Source organism: Numida meleagris, chromosome 2, assembly GCF_002078875.1.
Source record: "Numida meleagris isolate 19003 breed g44 Domestic line chromosome 2, NumMel1.0, whole genome shotgun sequence".
NCBI lineage: Eukaryota > Metazoa > Chordata > Aves > Galliformes > Numididae > Numida > Numida meleagris.
In genome coordinates, this window is record NC_034410.1 from 45,556,490 (window position 1) to 45,571,642 (window position 15,153).

The 15,153-nt window shown below is 41.6% G+C and overlaps 1 protein-coding gene across 1 annotated transcript in view; it reads left to right on the forward strand.

The window, feature by feature from the left end:
- ARPP21 (cAMP regulated phosphoprotein 21) overlaps positions 1-15,153 on the forward strand; it is a 133,128-nt gene that overhangs the window by 55,847 nt on the left and 62,128 nt on the right. Inside the window, 4 exon segments of the mRNA XM_021386232.1 lie at positions 3,654-3,762; positions 5,467-5,568; positions 11,808-11,845; positions 13,668-13,727. Coding sequence (XP_021241907.1) covers positions 3,654-3,762; positions 5,467-5,568; positions 11,808-11,845; positions 13,668-13,727 — 309 coding nt within the window.

A 15,153-nucleotide genomic window follows, 5' to 3' on the forward strand; every position in this document is an offset into this window, starting at 1 on the left:
TTTTTGGAGCAGTGGAATTTGGGATTCTCAGGTGATCCACTGATCCCAGGTATGGGAACAAAATGAAATACTGACTGTCATGCATGTGTGCAGCAGTCTTTGTAAGCATATATTTGCAAGTCTATTTTCTTGCACACTTCTGTTAGCATGTAAATACACAGGTACACTGGATCAATTGCGGTCAACCCCTCAAAATGACAAATAGTGTAAGTTGTGGGGTTGTGTTTTTTTTGGCTTTTTGTTGTTGTTTTGTTTTTATTTTCATATTGTTTTGTTTTCTTTGCGTGTGGAAGATGCCTAGAAAGCTGCAGTACTCAAGTTAGTGGTAAGGTCATTAGAAATATTCAGTGTCTCTTTCAAAAGTTATGCTAGTCCTTTTTTTTTACCATTTAGAATTAAACCGAGATGTGGTTAGGGTTTCAAGGTATTCATTATGATAACAATAGTGAGTAAGTTCCAGATTCTGTGTTGTTTTGCAGTAATGAACGTAATCCGTGTTTTGGATTGAGTAAGACCTTAATTTAGGTCAACGCTCTAAATAAGCTTGATAAATTCACTCCCTCACATGCACGAACACAGTCTAGTGCATTGTACAAACTCTAGTAATTATACTATGAGTGCTAAAAAAGCTTAGAAGAACAGTGAATGTGATTTGTTATCAATTAGGGTTTGCATGAGATGAATTCACTCTATCTACTGTGTTACAGTAATTATTTACCATATTAGTCTATTGACACTATGCTGCATCTTACACAAAATTACATATTTTTCTTGCATTTTTGATTTGTTGGCTCACCTTCAAATTCATGAACTAGTGCAATAGATTTCTCCAGGTGAAATACTATGTTGGTACTAGCAAATCTGTTATAGAATTACAGGGGATTTTTAAAAGCTTTGCATGTTCACTTATTCTATCAGAAGACTGGACCCCAGTCTTCACAAAGTCAGCCTCTTCTCTGTTAAAGTGATTAGAGAATTTGGTTCCACTTGCTTGTTTTAAACTGTTTGCTGTCTGTATCCTTTCAATACTATACTCTTGCAATAGATGTTGGAAAAAAAATGCAGTGAACAGTGTTGGCCAAAAAACTATATGGAGATATCGCTGGACTGTGATACCTTCTTGGAAATACTCCTTAATTCATGTTTTTCAACTAATTGTCCTTTTCTGAATTTGAGTGCTTATGGAGGGAGGCCTGCAGGTTGGTGTGCCCTAAGATGCTTGCTGCAGTGATGGCCTATTTCTCATTGGACGTTCTTCCCTCAGCTTTTGCATCCTTATTAATGGAGTTAGCTGTGCAGTTTCAACCTGACTGGTAGCTATGCCCCAGTCTTGCAGCAGTGTTGGGTGGGGATGGGCTCACATAGCCTTGCTGTGCTCTGTCATGCTCTTCACAAACAAATGTCTTTTCACAACTGAGGATCATTCACATACTGGGCTTGTAGATTAGTTTTATTAACAGGTGCTAGCAGCTCATTAGTTTCGGCTTGTGATTTGATCTCATGCTTCTCCTCCCAATCATCTTCTGACAGGTGGAAACATTTTAAAAACACTAAATGAAGTGAAAATTGGATTTTTAAACATAAAAATAATGTATCAACTATTAAAAGCACGTTGTTTATTCAACAATGTTATTGGTCGGAGATGTTTAGTTTCTCTTTTTACCCTTTTTTCTAACTTTCGGTAACTTTGAATCTTTTCTCTGAATTTTAAAGTCATAAATATTTGTTGTATGCACTATATAGTTTGTTAGATCCTTAACAGATAGCTTTCAACTATAAATTTTACAGTGATAGTGCAGTTAGAGAGGTTTTGTTGGTATTCTAAGCCCCAAAATCAGAAAAACAGCATTCTTCAGTTGGTCATTTCAAAGCAGAATATCTGAGGGAGCACATCCTCTATTCTAGCTGTATAGACAGAGCACTTGTTCATGAGAACAAAGGCAGAACAAGCTGCCTAGCAATCCTTTAATTGGATTTTGTAGCATTTTTGGTATGAGCAACCACCTCTGCCTTTAGTGACACATGATGTCAGAAAACTACATAAAAAGCCAAGCTCCTTTGGGTTGCCAAAAAGAAAAGACTTGGTAGGGTATGCTGATGGTTGGATTTGGTGTTCCTAAAGGCCTTTTCCAGCCTGTGTGATTGTGTGACTGTAAGGGCATCTGGAGAGTCTGTTGACTTCCAGAGTGTGGGCCCAATGTCTGAAAGTGTCAACACCTCCAGCTGATGGAAGGAGTGTTTTAATACTCAAAATCTGTGGAAATCAGGCCGTTATGTTTTGTTGCTTTGCCACCAAAATGCAAATTGTGCCCAGAAGTGGGAATTTGTCAAATTGATACAGAAAGTGAGGCAGGAGAGCTGCTGTCTCCTAATACTGAATTTCCAACAGTTCATTACGAATGTTTCCTGCTCACCTGATGGTGAATTGTGATGGTTCGTAATTATGGCATGAATACATGCTGTCTTTTGATTTGAAATACACTGCTAATTAGTTGAATACAAATCTGAGTGATATAGCAACAAAATGGTGGCTGATTTACACCCAGGATTGAATTTTCCATTCTGAAATAAAGCAAAGCTGAGATTTTCTTTGTAAAGTTTGCAGAGGGCTTTTAAAAATTGTTTATAAAGTCAGTGAATTCCGTCAGCTCCACCTTTGATTTTTCAGGGTTGGTCCATTACTGTTGGTGGCAGTTTTGTGTCTGGTTAGTGGAGGTTTATTCAGTAGGCATGAGTATCTCCTTGAGGTGCCGCTGCTGGAAGCAGACATGCTCCTTCAGCTTTTCAAAACCAGCTTGTGATTTATCAGTGGGTGATAGTATATGAATTCCAGCTCTTCATGTCTCCAGACCGTTGGTCACCCTATTGAAATCCGTGGGACGTGAACCGTTACGGGCTGGGGTCCAGCAGTGGCACATCCTGGAGCATTGTCAGCTACAAGGGGTGGCAGTGGCCAGCTCAGTAACACAAGATGTTTCTGCTGTTTGCTTTTTGCATAAGGTGTGAACATGGGAAAACAGGGAACAGCTCCTCTTGGCTTATAAACCTGAAAATGTGAAGCTTCTAACTTGTGGGGTTTGGCTCTTAAAAAATAAAAGTCTGCATGGGTTCAAATCAGTGAACTAATTGATTCTCTGTGACTCTTGTGGAGAATTTTCGCCACTTAACGGTGATGAGATAATTACTTGTTTAAGCAAAATACCATCAGTCCCTCCAGTTATGGTTTTATTTGTTAGGAGTAAGAAGCTCTTGCTTTTGCTTGTAAAATTTCAATCATTTTTCCCTTACTTGTAAAAGTGGGTAGACGCCACAAAGCTGCCGCGTTGCTGGAGATCCCAGCTACTGAAGGAGCCAAATTAACATGCAGCATGTTAATTTGTTTTCCTGTCCTTCAGTCACAGAGAGGAGAGAGAAATATTTCAGTGAATTCCCGCTCCTCACTACATAACAACAACAAAAGCTGTTGATGGCAATAACAGTTAGCAGCGGGGCGATGGCCCCAGACAGCTATAGGACGCATCTCACGATGAGTACAAATGTTAACTGGTTTTGCACTGAATGCCTCTGTGAAAACAAAGAGCACTGAGAAAATAAAGATCGAACTAAAGCCGAAAGAAAGATTTTTTTATTGCTATGTTTTACTTTGCTGGCAGACCAGAGCAAAGGTTTTCTGAACATTTAAAAGATGAAAAAGGTGAAGAATCCCAGAAGCGATTTATCTTGAAGCGAGATAACTCTAGTATTGATAAAGAAGACAATCAGGTTGGTTCTCGGCTCGAGAGTGGCTGAAATTTTGTTCTGTTCTTTTCTTTTGTTTTGGAGGCGGGCTGACTGATGTTATTGTTGTTCTTTTGTTGTTGCTCTCCTCTCCCCCCCGCTGCTCCTTGTCCCGCAGCAGCTCCGAGCCCTGCGCGGCCGCTTGCGCCGTGGCAGTGTGTGGGTCTGCATGGGCGGTTTGCTTGGCAGGACGTGCTGCATGCCCACGGGGGGAACGCCGAGGCTCGGGCTGCGTGGGAAGGCCGTGCCGGTCGCATTTCTCCATGTGTCGCCTAACGATGGCAGCTGTTCCGCTCCCTACAGCTTGCTCCTTCAGTTGTACCCATCCATTCAGAGCTGGATTTCAGTATGGACCGATGATAAACTGGTGTAGCCCAAAAAGGAGAGGAAAAAAAAAAAAAAAGCCCCAAACAAACATGCAATGGTGAGGCCAGGTTGATTGATTTTTAAACCATCCTAAAATAAGTTTTGACCAAAAATGAATCAGTCCCATCTATGAGCTCCCTCCCCTCCCCCTGCCCTCACCGTGTGTTACTGTCTGTGTGACTGACCTGCTTGTTGTGCATGCACTGCGGCACCAGTGTCCCCGTGTTGCTCATCCCATAACACGGCATTGCCGAAGGTGGGCGATGCATAGGGAGCACCAGGGGAGCACGTACCTTTGTGCTGCCTTCAGTCAGTGTTGTGCTGTTCCGGTCTCGTGCAAGCTGTGTATGTGGAATATATTAACAACAACAACAAAAAAAAAGCAAAAAAGGTTCTGACATAAATTGCTATTATGAGAAAATTCTCCCAGGTAAGACAACTGTGTGTGTTTTCTTTGCTTAGGTTGTGTTTGTTGGAGGTACCTGCTCTAGTGAGTCTCTCATTGCCACTCTCCTTCATGTTTTCAGTAAAGGACTGATTTTCCTTTCTTTTTTGTTTCCCTTGTCTCCACATCGTACATAGCAGCCTTGCAGTTAGGCTGCGTCTCAGTTGGCTTAGAAACCAACTCTCAGCCATTTTCAGGGTGCAGTGAACTTGGGGATCAGCCAGAGGAACACAGCATGACCAACCAGAGGGTGCTGAGTGGGTGGAGGAGAGCTGTGCCTGAAACCTAACCACAAACGAAGCACTTCTTGCTGGGGGCCCTCCTCTCTTCCCTCCCTCCCCAGAGCACAGACACTTCCTGCACTGTAGTATATTGATGGGCAAAAAGGGCCATGCTTTTCCCAGTGAAAATGAAATCAGGGGTTCCTTATGGCATGGAAATGGTTAAAATTCTTGTACGAAGCACTTGGGACTTCTTACTAAGCTAGCTTTTGGTGGGCTTCTTTTAGGCCTCACAACTTAGGTCTTACTGCCTGGTTTCCCTCTTTTCTTCCTTGATCTCATAGGTAGTGCAGTACTGCCTGCCCTCCCATCTCACAGCCGCTAGGAGAGCTGAGAGATGGTCAGAAGGAAAGGCTTGGGGTGAGAATAGGAGGATTTAGGGCCATGGGTTGCAGGCATCGGGCAGGAGGCCTCCTCTCACCCTGGGCTCTGAGGGCAGCGTCTGCCTGGGAGCCCTTGGGTGCCCTAGGAGTGAAAGCTATCGTTTTCATGGTTCATTTGTTTGAGTGAACATTGATTATTCTCAGCTGACAGTTTCTTAATGGCAGTTTTTAACAGCTCAACTTATATAACCCTCCTGGTTTTTTTTCTGCTCAGCAAAACAGAATTCTTCCATTTAGAGATGACAGACGAAGTAAATCAATTGAAGAGAGAGAAGAGGAGTATCAGAGAGTGAGGGAGAGAATATTTGCACAAGATGTGAGTAGTTGTTTTCCTTGCCTCTTTAGTGCCATACCTTTCCCGGTAGCCAGCCAGCATTCCCCCCGCAACGTTGAACACTGGATTTGCCCCGTGAGCTGGAGGTGGCAGGGAAAGGCTCTGAGAGAAGCTTCAGGTGTTGAGGTTGCTTTCTGGAGGAGGAGGAGACGCTGAGAGTTGCAGGGAGATGGGCAGAGGAAAGAGGAGGCCCAGCATGTTGTCTGAGAAATGCTTATCCTGTTTCCTTGAATGTTCGTGTTTGTGTGGTCGAGGTTTTCTTCTTTTTCCTTCTCTTTTGCCAACCAAAGAGCAGCAATTTAAATGGACACTCTCAATGATCTTGAATAGCCGTAGTATTTCATATACCTCAAACCAAATCACTTTTTTTTCAAGTAGCATTCAGCAGAGCTGCCTGATGGTTACGTGCTTCGGACTGATGATGTACAACTGAAACACTGAGGACAAAGAAAAGTCAGAGGGTTAACATGGAGTTGCACAGGTTTTCTGAAATGACTGATTATTTCTGCCATCAGAAGGAGTCCTGCTGGTGATTGTGTTGTGAACAGAATAAAGTGAAATAGGCACTGTAATTCCTGCCTTAAAAAAAACCAAAAACCAAAAACCAAACCAAACCAAAAAAACTTAAACAACAAAGCTGCATTTCTAGGGGAAAACATTTAAATCTGGAACGTCTGTGAGCTCTACCTCATGTTCCTGAAAAAAGAAAATGATAATTTGCTGTACTACGGTAATGAAGGGATCCTAAAAGGAGAGATGGAAAGAAAGGAAGCGGGGTAGTTACCATTTTGTTTTATCTCACATCTCTGTGGGAGATCTGTCACTTAGAGGAAGATGGGAACAAAACCAATTAAAACTTACTGAATCATATTTGGCAGTGTCCTTTTAAATTTAACTGCTCCTATGTTGCAGGACTAATGCTGTTGTCTGAGATAACTTTTTACTTTGCTCCGGTTTTGGAGTTCCACACATCCAAGTTATTGTTATTTTTTTTAGTAGAATACGTTCTATGGTTTTAAGGCGTTTGTTGTCTCATTTGTGATTGGTAAGATTTGCTCGTTAATAAGTAGCTTGCCACATCTGAATGTTTTTAGCCTGGCCTTTTCCTTCTAGTCTGAGAAAGTCACAGGAAAACAGGAGCCCTTCAGTTTACGTTATGCTTTCAGCATGTGGGTCTGATGTGCGTAGTGTCACGGTATGTACGGTAGAGTTAATGAGTCATTCATGAGCCTCTTTTTGCAACCTGTCTTCTGTATGAAAGATGCTGCCTTTGACTTATTACAGAGGAGCTTGCAAAACCAAAAAATCTTTGGGTTTTGAAGCAGACTGCAAATGAGGCAAAACGTTGTTAAAAAAGCAGCAGCTAGAAATGCCAGGCTGGGAAGCAGATGGCTGGAGAAGTGTGCTGGAACTCGCTCCCCAGAGTGCTGCTGTTCATATTTTTAGACTGGTTGAGCTTTGAGGGCAAGTGGTGAGCTTCGGGTTGCTCACAGTTGGAGGATGTTGTGGTCTGTTGGGTTAGCACCTCCGAGCAGCAAGGCTCAAGCAATGGTATGGTTGTGGCAGGCATCCTATATGGATGTGGAGTGAGCATGTTTACAGATAGCAGTGTAGATCTCTCCCTCTCTCTCTCATATCCACTCATTTGGTCTCTCTCTCTCTGCTCTTGCAGGTACTAGCGAGCCAGCAATACATCATGTTGCAGTGAATTTCAGCAAGTTGTGCTGATAATATTAACAGGAATTTATTTCTTAGCTGAGCTTTTTTTTTGAGTGGATCACTCCTTACGTTAGGTGTTTCTAGGATGATGTCAGAGTGTTGTAGTGGTGGACAATGTCATGTTTTGGTCTGTTTTAGGGAAGAGAACTGTGGCTTCCTATCATAGGCAACCACTTGCTGCATGTAGGACTTCTTAGTTTTAAAGCACTCTGCAATCATTTGTAAATCCGTTTTCCCCAAGTTTCTCTGAGGTAGGTACCTAAGCACATAAGTCTTGTCATCTTGCAAATTACAGATGTAGAAAGACAGGGAAGAATTAATCACATGGTATGAAGAATTAATCATATGGTATTTTTATTACCTGTATGCTATTTACACTCCTGTAGTCAAGGCTTTATCCGTGACTTGCTTGTGAACCTTAGAAAATGGTTTACAGATATTTCACTTCTAATTAGAGCAGGCATGAAGAGGTCTTGCATGAGAAGTCTTCAAAGGGCAGCAGTGAAGGTGTAGCCATGACTTGTTGCACCTAGCATCACTCAAAATATGCCTCAGGTATCTCAGTCTCTGTGGAAGATAGATCAACCCAACCATCTGAATGCAGAGCAAAATTTAGGAGAAAAAGGCAGTCTGGTGACAGAGGCAAAAAATCCTGTGCACTTTTCAAGTACCGTGAAAAATACCTTAACCTGCCCCCCACATACTGAGCAACAGAAAGCTTCCTTGCCCTTCCTTTGATTTTTTGCTGCACTCCACTGCACCAGATATCTTCATTTCCAAGTTTAAAATAAATATGTTCATGAATAATGCTATCATTATGATAGTCCTCATGATGATTAGTCTGATATTAGTCAGTCTAAATTATACTCCCTGTCAAATTTTCCATCTGCTGTGTTGGCTATCATAAATTTTGATAAGGGAAGCTGGAGATTCTAATGACTCCTCTCATGTAGAGTCGTAGCAGGTGGCAGGGACTGAGAGAAGCATGTTAATGACATAACTTAATAAAAGGCTGGGTAAAGAAAGAGTTACTGTATTTGATCGCTTCAGCTGACTGCAATAGGAACTGCAAAGCATGTACCTCCTAAACTTTTAGGTTGCTATAACAGTAAACCAGCACTGCATGAGCTCTGTTACGCTCAAGGTTATTTTTCAGTTGTAAGGCCTACAACCTTTCTACCATAAACTTATTTTTATTGTAAATCTAGCTTTACAACAACTTGTCAATTTTATGACCTAGGGCACAGAGGACCTGGGGTATCCAGGTCTTGAAAAGAAGTTTCTCATCTAAGCTGCTTCGGTTGCTTTTATTACACTGAAAAGTAATTCCCTGAGGGAAATAATAAGAATAAAATCTAAAAGAAAAGAAAGGTATAGGTTACTCTTTCAATACACATCAATACAAATTATAGATTTAATTCAGAATCCCGAATGTGTATGTAAATGGCACAGTACGTTTGGCTTTTAAGCATGCAGAAAATTGATTTTAGAGACAAGCAATTAAATTACTTAGGGGAAATTTCATTTTTTGAGGTTAATGCAATGTATAACCTCATGAGCCAGAATCACGTAAGAACCATTCATTGTTCATAAACGTATTCTCTAGTAATTATTGTGTATTCACTGAAAAAAGTAGATGCTTTATTAGTTACACAAATGCTGGAATTGCCCATGGTGCACATGGAACTTATTAAAGGAAATACATTACACTTTTTATTTTTGGCTGTTAATTGTTATGGCTATTTTTGACTAAGCAGTGTATTATGAAGGGCCAGATCCTTTAGATAAAATAAATCATGATTCCTCTGATTAAGAAAGCGTGGTGCATCTTTACTGCTCCCTGATTCAGGAGCCACTTAATGGATGTTTGAAAAGCTGGCTTCTTCCTTGTCTTATCATACAGGAAAAGAGTAGGAAGAAGAGGTTTTAAAATAGACAAAAACCAGGAAATGCCTTGTGTTGGCTGGCATAGACCCACAGGTACCAGGACTCCAGTATGGCTGTACAGAGCCCTCCTTTTTTTGCTGCAGATCAAGCAATTAGCATTAGTTGTAAGCCTGAGATCTATCAAATCTCATTAACTGACATGCAGATGATTACCTGATGGTATCCACTGCAGGATATTGCTGCATGTTAATAGTTATCTATGCAGGCTAATATAATTGAAAACAAGAACAGCAACCCCCAGTATACCTAGTGCTTGACAGAGCTGAAGCACGTCTTCCAGTTGAGACTTAAAAAGGTTCTGGGAAATTTTACAATGAAAGACTAGTTTCACGAGTGACAATTAGTCATAGAGAGAATCGTAATGGAAATCTTGCATGCAGAAGTCCTCGAGGAGGTGAATTTGTAGGTGATCTTCCATAACCTTTCTTCCTTGAGTAGATTTGTTGTATGCAGTTTTGATCAGTGTAAAAGAGCCAAGAGTTTCAAAAACGTTTTTCACATCTGTTCAGTGTGTGTACTTAAGGCTCAACTAAAAGTACTATGAAGGCTTATTGATGCTGTAGATCAGGAAAGTGAGTCCTGACCTTGTAGCTGAACTGCTATCCAGAGCTGCTTAGCTATCTGACTTTTTAACAGTAAGAATAACATCATAAAGTGCCTGTCTTTTCAGCCTCACGCCTATTCTGAAAAGTAAAGTTTCTAAGAATTGATAGCCTTTTGCCAGCATCTTCAGCCAGGAAGGCAAATGGAGTTGTTACGGAAACTGTCCTTAGGTCTGTAATGCAGTTTGTAGTGCATCAAGACACTAAAAAGGGAGCGATCCTCTCCACTTGCTTAATAAAGTATAAATCTCAAATATGTATTCTGCTTTATGCCCATTTCTTTACAACCTTAATCGTAAAAAAATGCTCATAAGCACTTCTGCAGACAGGTACACGCCCCTTTCCTTTTAACTTAGTGGGGATGCAGACCAGTACTCTGGTCAGAGTAGTGGTTTTTACTTTTTTTGGAAGAGCCAGCTCTTAAGGCTGCTTTGGGAAGGTGTCTGAGCTGAAGTCATTGCACAGCTGCCCGTCATGAGCCACAAAGAGAAGATGCAGCCCCACGGTTGGGGTGGTACAAGCCCACAGGGGGATTTTAGCAGACTTCAAAGTTGTTAGACTGTGTTCAAGCCCACACACCCCCAACTGTTGATGAAACCTAGTGAGTGAGGCACATAAATGGGAGCAGATGAAGTGTTGTAGCTGTGCAAAGGATCCCAGTGGAATAGTTCGTGTCTCCTCTTAGCCTGAGATGGAACCTTAGGTCTGCTGCAGCCAGTCCCTGGCAGTGGAGACCTTGACCCTGAAATGCCAGGGCTTTGTGCTAATGAGATGTGCTTGCCATCAGTGCAGCCTCGTGCATTTGATTCCTCCAGAATTCCTCACGCTTAGCTGGGGAGCAGGCTGGGAGCTCACCTGAGAAGCATTCACCAGGGAGCTGCCCCCTCCATGCGGCATCCCTGGATCAGGTGCTGGGTGGGCAAATGGCACCGCTGAAGAGAAACTGCGCTGTGTCCTCAGAGCTGAGTTCACACATTTCCTATACAAGTAGAAAGTGACACCAATAATGATGGTGTGCCATTATTCCTTGAGCTGAGTCCCATTGTTGCGGAGGGGGTGGGCATGAGCTGTGATGTCCTCAACCCCTTGCTTTCCTTTTGTTTAAATTCTGTATGAGCACTGACTGTCCTTTCTTCTGTACCTCATGGAGATATAATCCAATGACAGCTACGAGGCACTTTGTGTAGCGAACATGAAATAGGAGGGAAATGGAAAAAATCAAAGGGAGAATTATTCATGGGAAATTGAGCACAGCTTCATTTCTCTGCATAAAAAATTAAGTAATGCCAAAAGAATTACACACTTGCCAATAGGATTTATTTCTTCTGAGCCCTTCACCTTTCTCAGGGTCTAAGACATCTAAGTCCTCCAGCAGAGAACCGTTTTTGCAATAGATTTTATTATTGATGTTAATATTAATATTACCCTCATTTTATATCTCGATGTGGGTATGGCTGTTTCCTCTCCACGCGAAATCACTTAGTATCTCTAAGCACTGTAGTATCTTCTCTCCCTTTGAAGAACTTTGTTGACTTTGCATGCTCTCCTCCTGTTTGTCCTCCCTACCTGCAGCTCTGTGCTATTCTGCAGTCTTGTTTCTGGGTGGTAGGGCAGACTAGTGGAACCTTGCTTTATGTAGGCAAAACATTTTTCCCTCTGAATCACCAGCATTTTGCACATACCACCTTCTTCTGATCTCAGGACTGAAAAGTTTCAGTTTGTTTCCAAACTGAGACCCCTTGTTGGCAATGTGTTGTAATGCATGGAATTTATTTTACTGGCCTGACCTCATTCTTGACCTTTTTTCCCCTCTTGTCTTCTGCAAATGCAAATGATGCATGAATTGAAATCCCCTTATGCCTGTCCAGGGGAGATAATTCTAAAAACAAGGAAGGAATTGGAACAGCAGAGCATATCTAGAACGTCTGATACAATGCCTTTTTTATTTTTCAGTCAGTTTGCTCCCAGGAAAACCTTTTTGTGGAAAACAGGTAAAAAAAAATACAGCTTTTTTTTTTTTTTAATTCTCTAGCTGTTTTTCTCTTACTATTTGGTGTATCCATAGCTGTTTATCTGAATGCCAGAAGCACTGAACAAATTCATAATCCATAATATCTGCAGTATTTTTCTGCTTTTGGGAGGGGGGACAGCGGGGGAGGAAGGGGTTGCCTTGCAATGCTGTGTTTGATCAAATAAGTAAGGTATGAGTGCTGCTTTCCCCAAACTTTGCATTTCACTTTCAAAACGTAGTTGTGGGGTGATGGTGGTGTAGGAGAAAGCCCATCTAATATTTCATTCCAAGTGACTAATCTCACTCCAGAGTGCCTTCAGAATTTAACTTATCGATCTTTAAAAAGCACTCTAGCAGTGGCTGGATGACGGTGTTTACAAAACCCCGCGTTTGTGTTTCTGGTGCTTAACCTGCTTTTTGTGGCAGCACTGAGCCAGTTGTTGCTGCTGAGGGCTCAGGAGTCCCCCGGATCCTGCATTGTAATCATGGAATGACATTACCTGAGCCAACTGTTACTGCATTACTGTGTGACAGTTCTTCAGGTTCCTTATCATGATGGTTCCTTATAATAAATTCACTTCAAGCAAAGGGAAGAAGAAACTGTGTGTTAATTCTGAAGGTATATGAAATACAAAGCTCTGCAGCAGCCATAAATAAACTTAGCAGTACTGAAGATCTTAGAAACTGTGTGCCATTATGGCAGATAAGGACTTTAATCAAAATGCTGGGCATTTCACTGGTGAGTGCTGGCACAGTGCTAGCCCAACTCTATCCTGCGCATGTTCTAAAACTGTTCATTGTTGGCTTGGAGAAGATGATCTTTCACAGTATTTCTGTCTCTGTATATCCTTTTGTCATTTACGGGTAAGGCTGTTCCCATGGTCAATGACTCCTCAGTAATGGTACAAAACAGCCTTTCTGGTGGGTAGTCCGGAAGGAGGAAGGAGTTATATCCCTCAGGATGTCCCATTGCCGCCTAACCACCTTGCGTTCTGAGAGCCCAGTACATTTCCCCAGCTGCTGCTTCAGTATCATGAGATACGTTTTGTCACAATACATCAAAATTGTAAAAGAGGAACCCTAAAAAGCCAAAACAAGATACTCCTGTAAACCAACTTTTTTCTCTTTGGGAATGGGAGAATAAGTGTGAGGATGCACACACAGGTGAAGATCAGTAAAAGACCAGGGTGGAATCTGGACTTCTGCTACCATCGGCTCTATTACCAGGGGAGCCCTCTGCTCCATCCATCAGAACACTGCTTTTTCTTGCTGCATGCCTTACAGCTGTTGGCCAGGTGAAACACTTAAACTCATACTGAGCTCTGTGCACGCGAGCAACCTTGTGGATTTGCTGTGTTGGAAGTTACGTATATGTTTAAGTGCTTTGCCTTTTTTCATCAGAGGACCTGAGCATTTATCTGCGTTGCAGAGATTTCCAAGGGACATAGCAAGTACTTAAAATTATACTTGCAGTATTTTGTTGGCTTGCATTTTTATGTTCTATTAAGTGACATTCTAATGAATTTTCTTTTAGATGTAGAAGCATGGTTCCTCGGCTTCTGAGAATTGCCTTGCTTGGTAACAGGAAATGTTAAATGGCTTTCAGCCTCCCTGGCTGACATTGTTTATGTTCAGTTGACTGCCAAGTTGTGGGAATGGGAATTGGGGGCCAATTTTAGCCTTGATTCTTTAACTATTAACCTGGCAAGTTGGAAGATATTGCTAGAAATTAAATGTAATTTTAAAGATAAATTTTGTATTACTGTGTGTGTTACCATAATATTTCTTTTTCATTTTTTCAGTAGGCTCTTGGAAGACAGTAGTATATGCAATGATACCCATAAGAAAAGACAACTGTTTAGGTTTGTATGGCTTACTTTATTTAATATTTGTTCCCCAGTAACTCTCAGTTGTGGTTCTGCCTGTGTCCTCGCCAAGGACACCTCGCCTGGGTGTGGGTATGTCATTTTTCTGTCCAGAAGGGAGCACAGAGTTCTTATTCTGCTCATCCCATGCTCTCTGAATGAGGAGATCACAGCAGGACACCTTCCTTTGGCTTTACTGATCATCAGCTCAGGAACCACATCTAGATTTTCAGCTGTTTCAACTCCCACAATTTGAGTGTGATTGTAACTGGTGGGAGTCCGTACAGCTTTAGTTCGGGCATTTTTCACAGACATTTTTTCCATTCTTTGTTTTATTAAAAGCAGAAATAAAAAATATAATGAGATGAAACTTGTTGAAGTTCCTTTATCTTAAAGCAGCAGTGCTTGGGAAAAGTTTTCTCCATTACCTTTCTGTTCCAGAATTTTTTTCCATCTGCCCAGAGACTCTTCAGTGGTAATCTGTATCCCAAAAAGCATCCCATGACACAAAGAATCGGTCCGTGTTTTTGTGGAGAGCGCTGGGGCAGTGGAAGACCCAACCTGATCCAGCTGAGGGACTTAGGCTGTCGTCCCACACCAGGAGCATCAACAAACTTGAATCAACCAAAATTCAGCATGCCAAGCTGCATATTGGCTTATAAAGCCAATCAGCTGCCACAATTTTTAAGCAGAGTAGGCAGAAGTAATGAATTATTTCAGAAGCATATCCTTCATCTAGTAGAGCATGGGCATAGCTAGATTTGCTGTTTGCATATGTAGCGGTGATATTTTGTCACTTTAAGCTTATATCGCCTATGTTAACATGATTTTCACAATGAGATGCAAGGACACCGGATTATTGATGTGTATATGTGTTTGCCAATTGTGCATGTCTGCACAGCAGCCACAGGAGATGACAAGACCACGGGTGGAGGAGAAGAGCTGGAGCTGGCAGAAAAACTTCTCCATGCTTTGGGCTAGCCCTGGTGATCTGATGGTCTTGGATTGGGCATGCAGGAGTAAGGAAGCATCAGAAATATCCACGCAGAGGCTCTTAATAAATGATATCTATTCAGGTTTGGGGAGAAAATAGGACTTTTGTGTAACCTGCAACTGTAGAGAACTGGGATGCAGAAGCATTCGTTTTCTCTCCCTCTCTTTCACTAGAATCTAAACATAAGTGAATGACTACTTTTTTAAGCACAGGAATGCAAAGGAGTCTGTAAATAATAAACTTTTTTCCTTTCCAATTAAATCTTAAAGACACTTTATTTTTTAAATTTTTAAATCTTTTTTTCCTTTTTTTTTATGTTGTTGCTTCTGTGCTGTTTCTCTTTGTGTTTTCCCTCTGTCTGGGTCTAGCAAAGGTCAACAGGTAAATGCTGCCGATCACATGGGTGTGTGGCTCTGATTGCAGGCAAGC